The following is a 16608-nucleotide window of genomic DNA, read 5'->3' on the forward strand; positions in this document are numbered from 1 at the left end:
CCTCCCTGTTTGCAGGCAGGAAAGGCAAGCCGAAGGTCGGCAGTGATGGAGAGGAGGTGAGCACAGAGCAGTGCTGCCCATTGCTTCCCAGCTCTTGAAACACGTGTGAGCTCTCTTTCCAAGGGTAGAAATGGCAGCAGCCAAAAGCCTGAACTCTGCTCCCAGAAGGAATCAGCTGTTGAGCTGAGCAAATCGTGATGCTGTGCAGGGTGGGTGGAAGGAGGGAGGGAGGAAGGGAGGGAGAGCCAAGCCTGACACGGGCCAGAGCAGGGGGGGGGTAGGCACTCACAAAGGCCTCGGAGGCAGGATGGAAAAGACAGTAATTACATAAGAGCACTTGGTGAGCATCTGGCTGGAGTCAGCTGGGCCCTGCCAGCCCTCCCTCCCTGCGCTGCTAACCAGGAGCAGCTGAGGATACGGATAACCCAGCACAGGATCCCTACCCAGCACAGGATCCCTTCGGAGGGGAGCGGAGGTAAGAGGTCCTCCACTTCCCCTCAAGGCTTGCAATGCTCTTATAGAGTAGGGACAGAGGGGTGGGGAAAGGGAAAGCGGCTCTAGTGGAGGAGAAGGAGTCAGGAACGGGGAGAGAAGGGGTTGTTTCTCTACCTCTTGGTGCGAATAATACCTTTGGTCCAGAGGTTTTGGTGAGGCAAGAGCCGTGAAGGGCGAGTGTGTGGGTGTTTGTGGGTGGATGCAAGTATGTCCATATGTGCAACAGGGCAGGGCATCCACATGTGCAGCAAGGGAGCTGAGCTATACACAGGGAGTAGAAAGGGGAAGAAACATGAAACTAATTTCCTTCCTTCTGTACCTGTGGTAGAGAGGATGGAGGCAGTCACTAGGGGACAGCCTGGCTTTATTGCCCTGCTTTGCCCTGTTGGGGGGGTGGTGTAGGAGGAGGGAGGAAATGTAGAAGGAGGATGAAGCAGCTGCTTTTGAGCAGCGATTATTGCAGTACAATCTGGCCAGAGCTTCCCTGGGCTGCCTCCAAGGCAAGAGTGTGTGATGAGAGAGAGGGAAGATTGTTGAGCACACAAGGTGCCTTCAGGGTTGGGTTACACTTAAAAGAGTGGCTGGCACAGGGTTATTGGATAGCATTCTCAAAACTCCTGTCTTTGAGCACTTGGCCATACAAGCCAAAACCTCCTGCAAATGCAACTGCCCTGGCAAAATGTTGCTGCTGCAGCAAGTTCCCTTCAGGGAGCAGGGCAATATTATCCTGGCAGAAGTGTCTTTACTGGCATAAACTGCTGTCCAGCTGGGCAATGCCACCAGTGCAAGGCTTTGTCTGCTGGCTCCCTGCTGGTCCTTATTAATCTCAGACAAGACATTAAATACAAAGTCCTGCTCATTGCCCACTGTGGGCTGTTCTTGCAGTCAGATGAGAAAAAGGCAAAAGCCCCAGTTGATGAGGTCCTTCACAAAGGACATTTGCTTGGTTGAGAGCAACTTGAGAGTGCAGATGGAAAGGTGGGATGCAAATGAGGGCAATGGCTTTCCCTGCTACTTGTTCCCCTTGGAGAGGTAGAGGAGGCCAAACATAAGGCAGAGAGCTGCAAAAGGGGGTATTGTCATGCTTGGAAAAAAGCCAGGCAGGAAAACCTGAGGGAGCGAGCCACTGCAATAGCTTTGATGGGACAGAGAGGAACTTTGCCTTCAGTGTCAGTCTCTGAGTTTTCATGCACCCCAGAAAATTTATTGGCTTTCAAAGCTAGTACTGTCAGCTGCCAAAATCCCCACCAGCAGTAGGCAGGAGTAGACCACACAACTGATCACAAAACCCCACTTCTGTCAGCTGGCAAGGCTCCACTAGCAAGAAGTGTTGCCCTAACCTTCCCCTCTTTCATTTTCCAAGAGGAAACGGGGGCACAGGCAGACGTGGGAGACTTGCAGTGGGTCTCATTGCATGTCAATGCTGGAGCCCAGCTAGGAACTCACGAGCACAGCAGCGAATTTCTTGGTCCTCTTCCCGCCCCGGCTGAGAGGCATGTTCGCACCATGTTCATTGAGCTCCAGGCTGACAGGCAGCCTGAGAATATCTCCAGGCCTCCCAGCCCCCCTTCCTCCCTTCCCCCCAGCTTGCAGCACATATTTTCCCAGAGTTTTCCGCTTGCTTCTCCAGTGGTGCTGGGGTCCTGCCAAACACCATCCACTCTCTGGGAAGCAGGGCCTCCCATTCCCAAACCAAACAAATGGGAGAAGAAAAAAAAAGAGAAAGTCCAAGCACACGTAGACATGCACAAAACCCTTTCCCCCTTGGAAACCTTGGAGCCTTTTCCCACTTCTCTCGGAAACTGCAGGAGGCACAGTGCTGACTTGGCACTTCTGGCCCCTGCAGAAGGGAGCTATTCCCCATCTTTCCTTCTGCCTCCCAAGGATACATATGTGTACCCCACCAGGTATAAGTTCCCAAATCCAGTTTTGCTGCTGGGTAGGAACCCTTAAAATCCTCTTCCCAGCTGATTCTGCAGTGTAAGAAAGTCTTCTGTCCCCTACCCCCTGCACTCTTCCCCCCCCAAATGCCCTTCATTTCCAGGGTCTGGTGCAGCCACGTAGTGCTCACCCCAACAGCACAAGCACGTCAGCTTGGCGCCAGGCTGGGGGCAAAGATCATGGCCAGGGTTTGCTCCAGATCCTCAGCTTTGCTGGCAGGCAGCTCCCTGCAGCGGGTCTGTGCTTCAGGCCAGGCACACCCTGCCTCCTGTGCGAATTGCTCAGCCCGGGACCTGACCGGGGGATGACATGTGCCAGAGTGCAAGGCTTGGGGCTCTGCCCAGGGAGAAGGGATGAGCAGAGAGGGAAAAAACTGATGCCTCTCCCAGTTGGCAGATGAGCCTGCTAGAAATATGCCTGGGGTGAGAGGCCACAGTGACGTGCAGAAGAAACAATGCAAGAGAGAATGAAAGATGAAATCTGGGGACTATGAGTGGAACAGGCACAGCTGGGGAGAGAGCATGGGCAGCCAAGTGAAGGGCTAATGCATGGGATGAGGGACTAACGCAGGGGAGTGAGGGCAGAGTCCTGCACCATCCAACCTGAAGGAAAGTCTGTCTCTTGCACCGATGCACCCTATCTTGCCTGTCCTGAGATGCTCAAGGTGGGACACTGCCCTGCTGCCTGCCCACCATTTGCACAGGGTGCAGTCTGTGCTGCCTGCATTTTGCTGACCAGGGCTAGGCTGTTTGGAATTGAAAAGACAGAAAAAACCCCCGCCATATATGAGGAAAAGGAACTACCTAGGAAAGAGTTAAAAGGCGCCGATGAAACCCAAGCCTGTTTGCAATGAAGAGAGCCCAAAACTGGGGAGGGAAAGGGAGGGAGAGGAGAGGGGAGGGAGCAGGTCCAAGCCTAGCTTGCGCACCCAGCCAGCCCTCAGCAGTGCCTGTGCCAAGAGCCAGCTTTCTTAAAGCCATGGGCCCGGGGGCCGGCTTTGCAGGCAGAGGGGAGCCCGCGAGCAGGGACTGGGAAGCACAGAGGGGAGCCCTCAGCCTCCGGGGTGAGCTGCCATGCTGCGCTGGGGTGCAGGCAGAGGGAAGGGGGGCAGAGGCTGTGAGAAGGGCTTTCTCAGCTTGTTTGCATGTCTGTATTTCGTAAGCATACTTCTCTGCAGGCTGCCTTCTCCGAGCTTTGCTTCCTTCACCCTCTGCAGCGGAGCAGCTGCCCTCTGGTCTGTCTGCAAAGGCCTGGCACTGCCCGCTGCTCTCGGAGGAGTCCGCCATCCCTTTGGGAAGGTGCTGGGGTTTGACTGAGAACACAACTGAGCGTTGGTGGGAGGGGGCTGAGAGGGATGGGATTTGGAGGGGGGGAGGAGGGGGCTGAAGTTAAGTACCCAGCCCACAGGAGAAGGGGCCTCTCTGCAGAGAGATGTGGGTCAGACTCCCACGGGAACAGGGTGGTTGTTGGGTTAGACTCCTGTAAAGAGTTGATACCTAGTGACTGGAGGACTGGAGAAGTTTTTTACAGCACTCCACACAGATTCAGCAGCCTACCAGAGCATGCTTTTGCTAAAGGGGCTGTGTGGATTGCCATGTCTCCTTCCTCTATCCCAGCCTGGGGACTGACTCTTCTGCTGGCTCCCATGGTTTGCCTAGTGAAGGTCAAGCCTTCTTCCAGGGTTAGCACCTAGTCTCCATTGGTCTGGGCAGAAGGGCGTGGGGCATCCTCTTGGCCCTGCGGTTGCTACTCAGATTGCAGCCTTGAACCTCCAGGGACTTCAAGCATGTAAACTCCCTCCACAGGACAATGCCATTTGGTCCCACCCCTGGCTCAAACCACTGAAGGATGTTTTGCGGTGATTTCTGCTCCATCCCCCATGTCCTCCACTTCTTATACCTCACTGGCGCTTCCTCATATCTTCCCAGGTCACCATGGACATAATTTACCTGCGCACACCCCTGGCCTGCCTTCTTCTCCCTCTTGTTGTGCTTGGGGCACCCACTGATGAACCCAACCTGACAGAACCAGCCCCTGGTGCTTGCAAGCGCTGTTGTGACCAACTGGACTCTTCCACAGATGCCCCACTGCTCCCTCCCAGCCACCACCACTTGCCCTACCCAATGCCAGAGGTCCGTCCCTATATCAACATCACCATACTGAAGGGTAAGTGCCCATCTTGGCCCCGGGATGCCAAGGCCTGCTCAGGGACCCGTGGCACTGCGGTGGAGGTGACAGCTGGGTTGCTGGCGTGCTGGTTATGCTAACAGACTGCCAGATGCCATCCTGAAGGGTATGTGCCCACACGCACTGTGCCCAGGGTTTAGATGTTTTGTCCTGTGATCAAGAGTAGCACGGGGGGAAGGAAGTCAGTGCATATCCATGCTGTGACCTCTGTGTCTCAGGATGCTGCCTGCTACCAGCTTTTCCTGCCTGCTAGAACAGGAGTGGCAATGGCAGCCTCTTGCCAATCTGGGAGGACACCTTCCTTGCCTCAGACTTCCAGAGTCCTGTAGTGCCTGAGGGAAGGAGCAGCCTCTATCCAGCTGCAAAATAAGCAGGTTTGGAGGGTATGCATTGGCACCCAGAAAGGCTGTGGGGAAACCTTCTCCAGCTCCACCGGTCACACGCATTTTGGAGCGGGAGGAGGGGAAGGGGAAGCAGCAGCTATTTGCAAGCACCTCCAGGCTAACTAGCAGTGACCCCCAGCTCATTCCACCCTGCTGTGGCTGGCTTGGCTAATGGGAAAAGGCTCCCTGTTTTAGATAAGCTCCTCCCTTCAGGGCTCCCCTTTTAGCCTTTGCTGCAGGCAAAAGCCTGTTCCCAGCTGGATCCTACTCCACTCGTTTATTGCTGCTCTGTGGTTCCTCTGGGCTAGCTGGGCAGATCCTCCCCCTTCCCTGCACAGCCTGGAAATAGCTGCAATCCATCAAAGCTCAGAAGGGTGTCTGGGGCAGATACAGGCCTGGGCTAGAGTGGGGTGTTGCAGGGGGACCTGCAATTTCATGCAGGGGTTGGAGAGGAGGAAAAGAACAAGGCACAAATTTGGGATGCTGTCACTTGTGCTGGAGTCTGCTCTGACCCCCATCTCTTCTCTCTATACACAAAGTACGTTCTGTTGCTGCTCTCTCTCTGTATTGATGCCTGCCCAAGAGTGTGACAGGCAACGAACAAACCCCAGGGTAGAACTGCAGTATTAATTACACAGGATGCTCAAAGGATGCTGATATTGTCAAGTACCAACCATCTAACTTGCACTGCACCATCTGTGAAGTCCAGCTTGGATCTTTTCCCTCTGACCTACCTCATTGTCCCTCTCTAGTCATATTCTCCCACAGGCATTAGCACTCCTTCCCCTTCTCCAGCCTACAGCAAGAACAGTGTGCACACTACATGGATAATTGGGTCACAGGAGAGGTGTGTAGGAGGGCAGGGGCTGTGGTGGAGGTAAAGGAGTGTGGAGGAGGAAGAAGAGGTCAAGAGCCCCAGTGGTACTTTGCACTGCTGGGCTCCCTCTCAAGCTGAAGTCTCCTAGGGTCCTAGTGCCTCCAGCAAGGCCATATCATGTGGTAAGCAGGGGGTTTGTAAGAGAAGAGACCCCAGTCACACCCAGAGCTCTGCTAGCTCCTTTCCCATGAAGCACAATGATATTGTGACCCTCAGGAGCATTCCTTCTTCTGGCATTGCCCCATCCTTGAGCAATCCTGTGTCTCCTCATTAGGCTTTCTCACCACCACTTTCACCTCTCCCTCTGGTATCATACAGGAGTTTTGTCCTCTGCTTCCTCTTGTAGGAGAGAAAGGAGACCGGGGAGAGCCTGGAATGCCAGGGAAATGGGGCAAAGAAGGACCACGAGGTGAGCGGGGTGCCCAGGGCCAGAAAGGCAGTAAAGGACAGATGGGCACAGCGGGAGACCCTTGCAAGCATCAGTATGCTGCATTCTCCGTCGGTCGCAAGAAAGCGCTGCACAGCAGTGAGGGCTTCCAGGTCTTGATCTTCGACACCGTCTTCGTCAACCTCTACAGCCATTTCGACATGTTCAATGGCAAATTCTACTGCTATGTAGGTGGACTTTACTATTTCAGCCTCAACGTCCACACTTGGAACTTCAAGGAGACCTACATGCACATCATGCACAATGAAGAAGAGGCAGTCATCTTGTATGCCCAACCCAGTGACCGCAGCATCATGCAGAGCCAGAGCCTCATGCTGGAGCTTCAGGAAAATGATGAGATCTGGGTGAGGCTCTACAAGCGGGAGCGTGAGAATGCCATTTACAGTGATGATGTTGACGTGTACATCACCTTCAACGGGTACCTGGTCAAGCCCAGCCTTGACTAACAGCCTCTCCTCCTCCTTGGGGGCTCTTTGGCCTTTTCCTTCTTCCTCTCTCTCTCTCCTTACTGCCCGCAACCACTGCAAATCGCTTGGAAATGGGCCTGTCAAGTCTCAGGCACTGAGCGTGAAACTTGCCACATTGGCTCCCACCTCACGCTGTCTTGTAGCCAGGCCTGTATCTGTCCACTTACAGCGTGACACTACCATCTCTCACCCTCTCATCTCATGACCCCAACTTAGGTTATTGGCTTCTTCTAAATGTGCCAGTGAGCTGTGTCTGGCATTTAGAGTCCTAGAGCAGGAGGAAAGCTAAAATGCTGCTCCTGGGGATGTGTCTCTCCTTGGGGCTTCATACACAAAGGACTCCTGTAGAAAGGACTAGAAAGTCCCCACTACCCAGGTGCATCCTGGGTCCTCTCCATCCCAATTAGACATGCCAGTTTTGCAGCCTGTGACATGACCTTAATGTCACCTCTCAGACCTGTAGTCTGGAGAGCGAACTGGGGTCTGATGGCCTCCTGTAACACGAGGAAGATGTAGGAGCAGTGAGAGATGATACTGTCCTTCCAAAAAGGGGACTGTTGGCCTTCTGAAGTATGTCATTGGCTTTCCTTAGACACCCTTCTGGGTCACAGAGTCCAGGTTGGCTGTAAAATCTAGGCCTGGTGGGATTGTCCTCCTCTGTACCAGCTCTAGCTCTTTGAAGAGATGAAGGGCCAGACACTCAGCCAGACCCTTCAGAGGCATCTGCCGGTGAATCAGTAGAGCCCACCACTCTATTCCCACTAGGAATCATAAGTACAGAATGAGAGACACAACCGTACCAAACCTCTCTCCCAAACCTCCGCTGGGGTGCTACTCGGTCTCGGTTCCCCAGCTGTGGGAAGCTAGTCCAGATAGTGAACCCGAATCTGCTCTCTTCTTTGGCAGAGGTGCACCCATGCCCTTCCATTGGTATTGACAGTCATCCCTAACACTTGCTGATGTGAGGGGAGAGTGAGGCTCTGGCTCCTGCATGCCATTACATTGTCCTCCTGAAGGTGGTTGTCCCACACTGGTATTGAGGGACCGCTGTTTCAGGACCTGAGCTGGAGGCTGTAGGGGCAATTGCAGTTAAATCAGTTCCAAACCTGGGCAGGTTGGCACCTCTTTGCATCTGTGATGGAAAAGAGGTAGAGGTGAGAATACAGCCCCTTGCCCCAGGGTGAAAATCTTCCCTGCCACATGCTCTGTGCCCTTTTCTGGCAAGCTCATCAGAGCAACTGAGAAAAGCACATGGCTAAAACAAACCATTGCTCTTCTTGTCAGGTTGGAGATGTCGCAATGGGAAAGGTTTTCTAGTACCATTTGTACTGGTCTCACATTGCTCTCACTCACATCCCTCTGGGATTGCTATGGTCCTGGAGGGAGCAGGTGAAGCTGACTCAGCACTTTGGGAAACCTAGTTCCACATGTTGTGATACTCCTGTAAACAGAGTTGTCTCTTTTTTGAGTCTCAGGACAGGACAAGCAGGAGAAACTGTATTTCTCCTCTGCTCTTCACCGATAATGAAGTCTTCTGACTTACCTAGCTTCTGCGGTCTCGTGATTAGCCATGGTCTCTGCCTTTAGCACCTGGGACTACCAGAGCTCTCCCATAGGAGATACGCATCGTTATACAGGTCTGCTACACTCAGCCCAGGATGGCAAAGGCACAGGGACCCAGACTAAATACTAAAAATGAACTTGAGAGAATTGCAACTCATTTTCTCTCTTGCCCTGTTTACTTACCCTCCCTGCTTTGCTAAGGGAGCTGTACAGACTGGAAAGAGTTTGGGCACTTTCTGCCCTGGATCCTCCCCACCACTGTCACTGGGCAATGGGTATAAAACCAAGGTTTCACTGAGGCAAATATGTTTTTTTTTTCCCAGGGAAACATGTGATGATGGGATCATGGGAACTAAAGGAGACTGTGAGTTTCTTCCCCTCCCTTAGCAGGTCAAGCGTGTGGAATTGCTCAGAAACAGGATTTCAGGCAGTAGAGAGGAAGCAGCATGCCAGAGGTGATGCTCAGGACTGAATCCCTTTCTCGCTTCCTCAACAGGCTGCAAACTCAGATATTGTCTGTTTACAATGTGTAGTGCCCCTGTGTCTCCCTGAAGAGAAGCAAGCCTCTCTAACACTGAACATCTCCAGAAACAAACTTCCTTCTTCCTCCTTTTCTATTTGGTGTTTTAATGCCAGTGACAGGTCTCATGTGCTACCCATGAACATCCAGATGGTGCCCAATGCACATGAGCGAGGAGGGCAAGGGGACCAAAAGGTATGTTTAACGGGCTTCTTGGTGCTAAACAAGATGGCAATCCCTTGGTGCTAACTCAGATTTCAGGAGTATTGGGTGCTTTCTGGAAGGTATAGTAGGCTGAGTTGTAATGTACTGTGGAATTAATGGTGCTTTATGTTACAAAACCAAACAAACTCCAAGAACTTTTGTATATTTTTTTTTTAGTGGTATTAAACTTTTTTCCCTGGTTGTTTTGCACTTAGATCTGGTTTTCCCTCTCAACCTATTCCTTCTAGCTCTCATTATTGCCAAATAGTGCAACAGAAAAGACACTGACCTCAAAGAGACAGATCAAAAATCTAACTCAGGTCTGAAACTTCCCTGGGCAATCCTTGGCAATCTTCTGTCTGTGTTCTTTGTGGAGAACCGTAACTTTAAAGCTATTTACTACTTTGACACATCTAATTATGACAACCCTCTCCTCTCTGCTGGGAAAGCTTTAAGCAAATTCAAGGGAGTATTCTTTGGAAATTACCAAAAAACCCACAACACAATGGGTTGTAGGATTAGGCTTCAAGTACTTAACTAATTATACTGAGGAAGGCTGGGCTAATGCTGGACTTCTCTTAAGGGGGATCAGACCCTTTATCTTGTGAAATTTGTAGCACATCCTTCTGTCAGGTACTTGGTAAGCATGTGTGTTTTCTGTTTTCCCTGTGGTGCTTCTCTGTTCTCTGCCAAGAGGTAAAACCCAGGAAGTACAGATGTAAGAGGGATATACTGTTGACTAGACACTTGTGCTTGCTAACAATGGGGTGGGTGGCAGTTCCAGAATTAAGTGGGACACACATTTTTGGAAGACCTGTGTGTGATGGGAAAGGCTTCAGGTTCAGGTCAGAGGTGGAAAGACAAGTGGCAATTGCCCGTAAAGTTGGGGAAAATGGGGAGACATGAGGGGGGAGTGGAAACTTGGAGGCTTGAGTGGAAGATCTAGGAGGGTTCGAGTCCTAAAGACAAGGAGATGCCTATCGAGGTGTCAGTGCAGGTCTAAGAGGTAAGTGGGGGGTTTTTTAGGTTTGGACTGAGGGGAGTCCTGCTGAAGTGGAGGAATGGACAAGAAAAGAAGAGGAGATGCCCATATAGGACCTTCTGTTTTGAGTTTAATTCATCTTCACATAGCTTCTCCTGTGGTTTGACATGTACCAGATGCTTCGTTTGGCAAGGGGTGGAAAACATAATCATACACATCCTTACAGGCCTCTTTGGTCCTGTGTCAGGGCCAGTGCTAGAGCTATATATATCCTAGTAAATGCAATACTCTGTCAGATCAGAAGCCCAGCCTTCTTCAGGTTTTTTATTTACTTTTGAGGAAATAGAAATGTGTCCTCAGGAAGTTCAGGGGTTGTGCTTGTGAATGTTCTTGGCCCCTTGAGGTGAGATGCTGGTAGATTGGAGGTGCCTTTGTCACACTTACAAAAGGTGAGGAGTGAGGGAGGAGGGAGGAGTGGAAATGTGTAGCCAGACCTCCTAGAAAAGTTTTCTATGATTCAATCCTTCAGCCTGCTGACTTGAAGAGGAAAGTGCCACCTGAAGAGTCTTTTCAGCCAAATCCTTTGGGGCTAAGGTGCATGCATGACAAATGGAGTCTGTGGCTGGTGCCACCCATCACAGCACAGATTCCTGGCTGGGGAGTTGCCATAGGTGAGGCTCAGCTCAGACAAGGTGGACCCTGCAATGCTGTTGAAGGAATGGAGGCTAGACTGGGTCAGACCAGCCCTGCTGCCCTGCCAGTGGGTGCAGCCATGCCCTGATGGCCACGAGACCACCAGTCACCTCATTCACCCTGGGGCTGGGTCCTTTTCCATGCAATGGGGCTGCCCTGTGGGTTGTGAGCCTGGGGTTGTTGACAGCCAGCACCTCTCTCCTGGGCAAAGCAAGAAGCATGCCCTGGAGTGGGCAGCTACAGCACTACCCCTGGGGCTGTGCCTCTCTTTTCCCCTGAAAGAGAGGTCTAAGCTCTGGTGCAAAGGGCTCTGCGACCGCATCTCAAGCTTGTTCAAGGTATGTGCCAACGGGTTGGATCTTTAAACTGGCTTCCTGCGGGTTTGTAGTCTTGCAGGTATGAAAAGGGGGAGTGGGAGAGGAGGTAAAGGGCAGGATATGGGGAAGGAAGCATGTGTTGGGGTTAGCTCAGGAGAAGCTGAAGGCCCTGCGGCAGCTCCTTGCCCTGTGATAGCTGTGGGAAAGGGGAAGAGAGAAGCAGGGCAAGAAAAGGGGTATAAAAAAGAGACCTTTGACCCTGCTGCGGGCACTCAGATGGACACAGGTGCTCGTGCCTGCACCCAAAGCACCAGGGGGGGCAGGGGTGCAGCATGGCTGGACCTGGCTCTGCATCTCCCCTGACCCTTTCTCAAGGGTGGGCTGCCCCAGATCCTTTATTTCTCACCTTCCCTTCCCTATTGCTCGCTGAGCGCTGCCTTTGGGCCCAAAGGGCTGAATGCAGACCATGGCTGCGTGGGTGATGGGGCACAGCTGCATTGCTGAGGGCCATCGTTCCACCACCTCTCATGGCACGGCCCTCTTCTGACCACAGTGGGAAAATGGGCATTTGACAAGCTACACTGGGCTTCAGAGGCCAGCTCAGTGCTGTGCTCTGCTATGACACCCACACATGTTTGCACACACACACGTACCAGCCCCATACGGACATCTTTCACCTTCCTGCCAACGGAAACTGTTGCCCTTTGCAAGCCTGGCTCGCTCTGAAGATGCTATCAGGAGGTGGGTACAGGGGGGCTGAGGCGCCAGGCCTCTTTGATACAAGAACAGCTCCTTCACCTCATGGCATGCCTCCCCCCTTCTTCCACAAGCCCTCTGTGACCTCTCTCCCCACAGTTATATCATGGTGAGTGCCAGGGCAGAAGGTTTAAATCAAAGGCTTCTGACAGTTTCTCAACCCATAGACCAGTCCCATCTCTTGAGTTTGTGTCACTTAACTCACAAATGACCAGGGAATTATTGCAAAATCTCACACCTTTCCCAGTCTCTGTTTGCACTAACTAAAATGGGAGGGAGCAGGATAGAGAGCTGCTGGGTTGGAGAAGAGTAAGGAGTAGGGGGCTCCCCATCCACCTGGGAAGGCTGGGAATCCAGCCTTGGGTGGGTGGGAATCCAGCCTTGGGTGAGTGAGACGTGGGGGGCTGGGTTGTTTCTTGATTCACTTTAACCTACTTGCATCCATGCCTTCAAGACGCGAGGCTGACCTGCGTCAGCCTCAAAGCTGCTGAGATGCCTCGACTGCCAGGGAGCCCAGGCAATGCACCCCTGAGGCCGGAGATGTGTCCAAGCCTCTCTGGTTGCTACTGAGGACAGTTGCAATGCTTCAAAGTAGCCAGGGGAAGGAAATGCCCAGGGAGAGGAAGGAGGAAAACAGGTCTCCTGTCTAACCGGCATCCATCCTGTAAGCATAATTTTCACTCTTCTGGTCCCCTGCTCTAAAACCCTGATCACCCCCCAGGTGTTTGACATAACAATGTCCTAGCGCAAGACTTGGGAAAATATCTTCCATGGGGTGCCTGAGGCTCACTGCATTCTCCTTCCTGCCCCACACGTGCTTTTCTGGGCTCATGGCATTCTCCCATTTACCCCTACACATATTTTTTTTTCCCCCCATGTGTCCTCAATTCTTCCCCTGAAGTAGTGGAATGGAGCAGAGCACTAGAAAAGACTTCCCAGGCAACCAAGCCCTGTCCCCTGCAGCCGCAGGCTGCAATTCATAGAATCATAGAATCATTTAGGTTGGAAAAGTCCAACCGTAAACCTAACACTGCCAAGTCCACCACTAAACCATGTCCCTAAGCACCACATCTACATGTCTTTTAAATACTTCCAGGGATGGTGATTCAACCACCTCCCTGGGCAGCCTGTTCCAATGCTTGATAACCCTTTCAGTGAAGAAATTTTTCCTAATATCCAATCTAAAGCTCTCCTGGCACAACTTGATGCAGTTTCCTCTTGTCCTCCCACTTGCTACTTGGGAAAAGAGACTGACAGCCATGATCCCTAGTGATAAAATACAATAACAATATTAATATATTAAAATATATATTCAGAAAAATGTAAGCACAATTGCAAATGCTTATCAATTTCATGTTACCATCTATTTTACAGCAGATCTTTTGGGCCACGGGCCCACAGAATTACCATTGCCACAGTCCAAAACATCTCCCAAGCCCTTGCTTTGCCTGACTCCCACTTCTCTCCGTGTGGTATGCTGGTGGCATTGTTTGACTCTTTAGAAGACTTATGCAGGCTTTTACAATTGTACCACGTTTCAAGCGTGGTCCCACAAGTCTTTGAAATGTTTTTTTGAAATTCCATTTGTTCATGGTATGTCAGAGCCTGAAGCACTCCCCTGACCCTAGGACAGGCTTGCTTCTCCTCCCCCATCCCCAACCCTGCCAGCTGTGGAGGCAGAACAGCTCTGTCTTCGCTGCAATGGCTAGACCAGGCAGGGACAGTGGTGTGGTGGGTCAGCCCATGACTCTCTTGTCCTGCAGGGTGGCAACCTGAGCTCTGGGGAAATGGAGAGAGGATCACTGCATTGCCTTGTCTTTGCTGAGGGCTTTTTTTTTCCACTCCCCCCTCCTTTAAACTCCTGTGGCAGCACTCCTCACCATTGTGAAGCACTGTGCAGAGAGCTCTCTGAGTGCAAAGTGCAGGGGAAGCGGTGGGAGGGTCAGGTGAGGACTGAGAAGGGTGAGAGGAAAAGGTCAGTGACGCAAGCCCAAAGCGATGGCTCTCGGCTGAGCTGCTCTGCTGTTTGTCCGTGGTGCGCTATTTCTACTCGGCGACAATTCACACATCTGGGGACCACAACTCCTTCCACCGCCCACACTCTTCCTCCCCCCTCATAGGGACTGAGGCACCGGAGGGGGGAAGGAGGGAGAGATACTGCACCAGGTCGCCAGCACAATTTCCAGGACTGAAGGGGAAAAAAAACCCGAGCAGTCCTTTTCAACAGTGCCTCTGGGCACTGGGCACCTCTGACAAAGAAAACTGGTGCCTGCAAAGGAGGTGGGGAGAATAGGAAGAAAGGGGCGTCCTTTCTCTTGGGGTGCAGGGAAGGTCAGCACTGGGGAACTGCACTGACACCCTCGCCCTTGAAACATAAACAACAGTGCAAGCGACAGTGCGAGTTCCTCCTTAGAATTAAGGTCTCACCTGGGTAGACGGTGGCTAAGGGAAGGGGCGCTGGTGCCTACGGACATGTGTTGTCCTTGGCCTGTTTCCAGGGTAAGCACTCGAGTGGAGCCAAGTGCTTCATGATGTGTTTATGTGTGCACAGGTGCAAGCAGAGGGCATTCACTCCCATACCTTCTCTGCAGCCTGCTCCCAACTGTGGGGCATGGGACCCTGCCTAAAATAGTCCTTCTAGCCCCGTGATGGCTCCAAGGGCTGCAATTGCTCTTTTGAGCTGCAGGGAGAGGGAGGATGAAATTATGACCTGCTTCAATGCTCTGTGCTCTTTCCTGCTTCTTGTGCGGGAGGTGCTGGAGCAACAGGGAATGGTGATATTCAAAAGGGCATTCTCCTGCTGTCCATGCATGCCGCTCTTAGGAACAGAACAGGCAGAAAGTGACACCCTGGTCTTGTCTTTCTCTCAAGGAACCAAATCCCATTTCCCCTGAGACCTCCACATCCCATTTCCCAAATACAAGCACAGTCAATGGGGCAGATGTGGCGAGATGTGGCTTGGATTTGTGTTTATAGCAACGGACCTGAAATGTCTCACATATAAAGGGCTCTGTGTTGCATCTCTCAAGGGGCGCCTTCAGGCTCCTCAGAGGCCACAGTGGGGAAAATAGTTATTTCCACACTGCTTGCTTTTTCCCCAAGTGTCGGTCTTGCAGTGTTCACCAGGATCTGATTAGTAGTCTCCAGTAACAAGCAGCCTTTCCTACTCCAGTGCCCCCCATCCAGAAAACGGGCTGTTCAATTGCATGCAACCATACCCAAAAACCTCATCAAGCTGCAGAGCCACTCTGCTACAGTCAGTTCACCTCAGAGGAGGGCTCCCTAGGACGACAAGTCCTCAGAGGGGCAAGCCCAGAGTTGAAACCCTGACAAAGGTGGGCTCTCAACAGGGATGAGGAGCCCTTTGGGCTGACCTGTTTCACAAGGTGGTACATCACATGGGGGAGTGAAGTGCTCTCAAGTCCTTGGGTCAGGTCATGGACTTGGACTTCACCCTTCCTTTCCATTCCTTCCATCCAGGCACACTGGTGGTGGCCGTTGTCTTTCTCACCTTATCTTCTGCCTCCCAAGGTGGGGAAGAAAGAGTAAAGTGCCCATGAGCAGTGATGTTAAAGGGGCAAATGGCCGGGGGGGGGCTGAACCTGGGAAACCACAGAGCTGAGGAAAAAATGGCTCTCCTAACTGAGCCCAGGGGTGAAAGAGGAGCGCAATTCCTGAGCACTGAGCTGTGGAGAGACAGGGTGCTGCCTCCAAACAAGCCACTTCTGTTCCAGCATTTTAGTGACATGAAAGATAATAATTGCCATAGTCACAAATCAGTAACCCCAGGAAGGGCTTAAGGGGGAGCAGGGGTTTGGCCTTTGGATAAGCATGACATTATCAAGCATATTTTAAAACAAAATCAACAATCTAATTAACTCCCATTCTAGAAACTGCTCAGGCACAGAGATGAAGAAAATGGAGAAGGAGCAAGGAGAGCTCTGAGCAGAATGGGGTGGTGGTTGTAATGATTTTTCCTCTGGAGAAGAAAGGGAAATGTGATTAAATTGGGAGCAAGCCTCACTAATCAAAGCACCTGAGGGTTTATTCCCAAGAATCTCCTTGCAGTATCATGTCTTGCCTTCAAGCAATTTTGAATGTACAATAAATCTCTGAATTCTTCTCAATTTATTAGGTCTGGAAGCCATCATTGCTTCATATTAGGCTTGTCAAGCATTTGCACACAAGCCCCTCTAACTTTAAATAGAGAGAGATGTACACATTGACAGGCTGCAGAGTGGGGCTTTATCATTCCAAGATTGCCCAGGTAACAAGGTAATAACTTCCCTCAAGGATGAGAGCAGTCACTGGTGCTGAATAGCAAATCAGCCAGCGTTCAGCTCATTATCTTGCTCAGGCATAGATTTGCTGTAAGGCTGGTCTCTGAATCCAGTGCTGCCCTCCTGTAGGTCATATAACTTGCACAGGCATTCCCTCTTCAGTACAGGTCTGTAAGCAAGTTCAGTAGGCACTCTGGCCATGCATCTTCAGCATTCAACACCAGGGGAACCCTCAGGGACTTGCATCGGCACGTTTTAATACTAGAAGTCAATAATGTCCCTACAGACCTGGGCAGTGGACACCTGTGTGCAATGCAGGATCTGGTGCCTGGTCTGCGGATCTCAGTTCTTGAAGAAGATGGGAAGATGTCCTTTACGCCCCTTTCTCTGCTGTGGAAATTGAGACGCAGAGAGGATGTGAAAGCTGCACAAAATATGTCAATAGTCCCACGGGTACGCCACCTTCCTTCCAGCTCACACTGGTGAGTTTTCCAT

General features: G+C 51.7%; 1 protein-coding gene across 2 annotated transcripts; it reads left to right on the top strand.

Moving 5' to 3' along the window:
* The first annotated feature begins 38 nt into the window (after window positions 1-38).
* On the top strand, window positions 39-9267 carry C1QTNF6 (C1q and TNF related 6). Of its 2 annotated transcripts, none has more exons than XM_059816564.1 (3): window positions 39-56; window positions 4365-4602; window positions 6230-9267. In XM_059816564.1, exons 2-3 carry the CDS (start codon window positions 4371-4373, stop codon window positions 6775-6777), a joined length of 780 nt encoding a protein of 259 aa, XP_059672547.1. In that variant the 5' UTR covers window positions 39-56; window positions 4365-4370; the 3' UTR covers window positions 6778-9267. The 2 variants fall into 2 exon arrangements, with proteins under 2 accessions (XP_059672547.1, XP_059672546.1); XM_059816563.1 differs by lacking the exon at window positions 39-56 and adding an exon at window positions 453-475.
* Window positions 9268-16608: the final 7341 nt, after the last annotated feature.

The sequence above is a fragment of the Gavia stellata genome, chromosome 4 (assembly GCF_030936135.1).
Source record: "Gavia stellata isolate bGavSte3 chromosome 4, bGavSte3.hap2, whole genome shotgun sequence".
NCBI lineage: Eukaryota > Metazoa > Chordata > Aves > Gaviiformes > Gaviidae > Gavia > Gavia stellata.

Coding starts and splice junctions, on each gene's coding strand:
- C1QTNF6 (XM_059816564.1), top strand. CDS start 4,371: ATGGACATAATTTACCTGCGCACACCCCTGGCCTGCCTTCTTCTCCCT. Junction 4,603..6,229: donor CAACATCACCATACTGAAGG/GTAAGTGCCCAT, acceptor TTCCTCTTGTAG/GAGAGAAAGGAGACCGGGGA.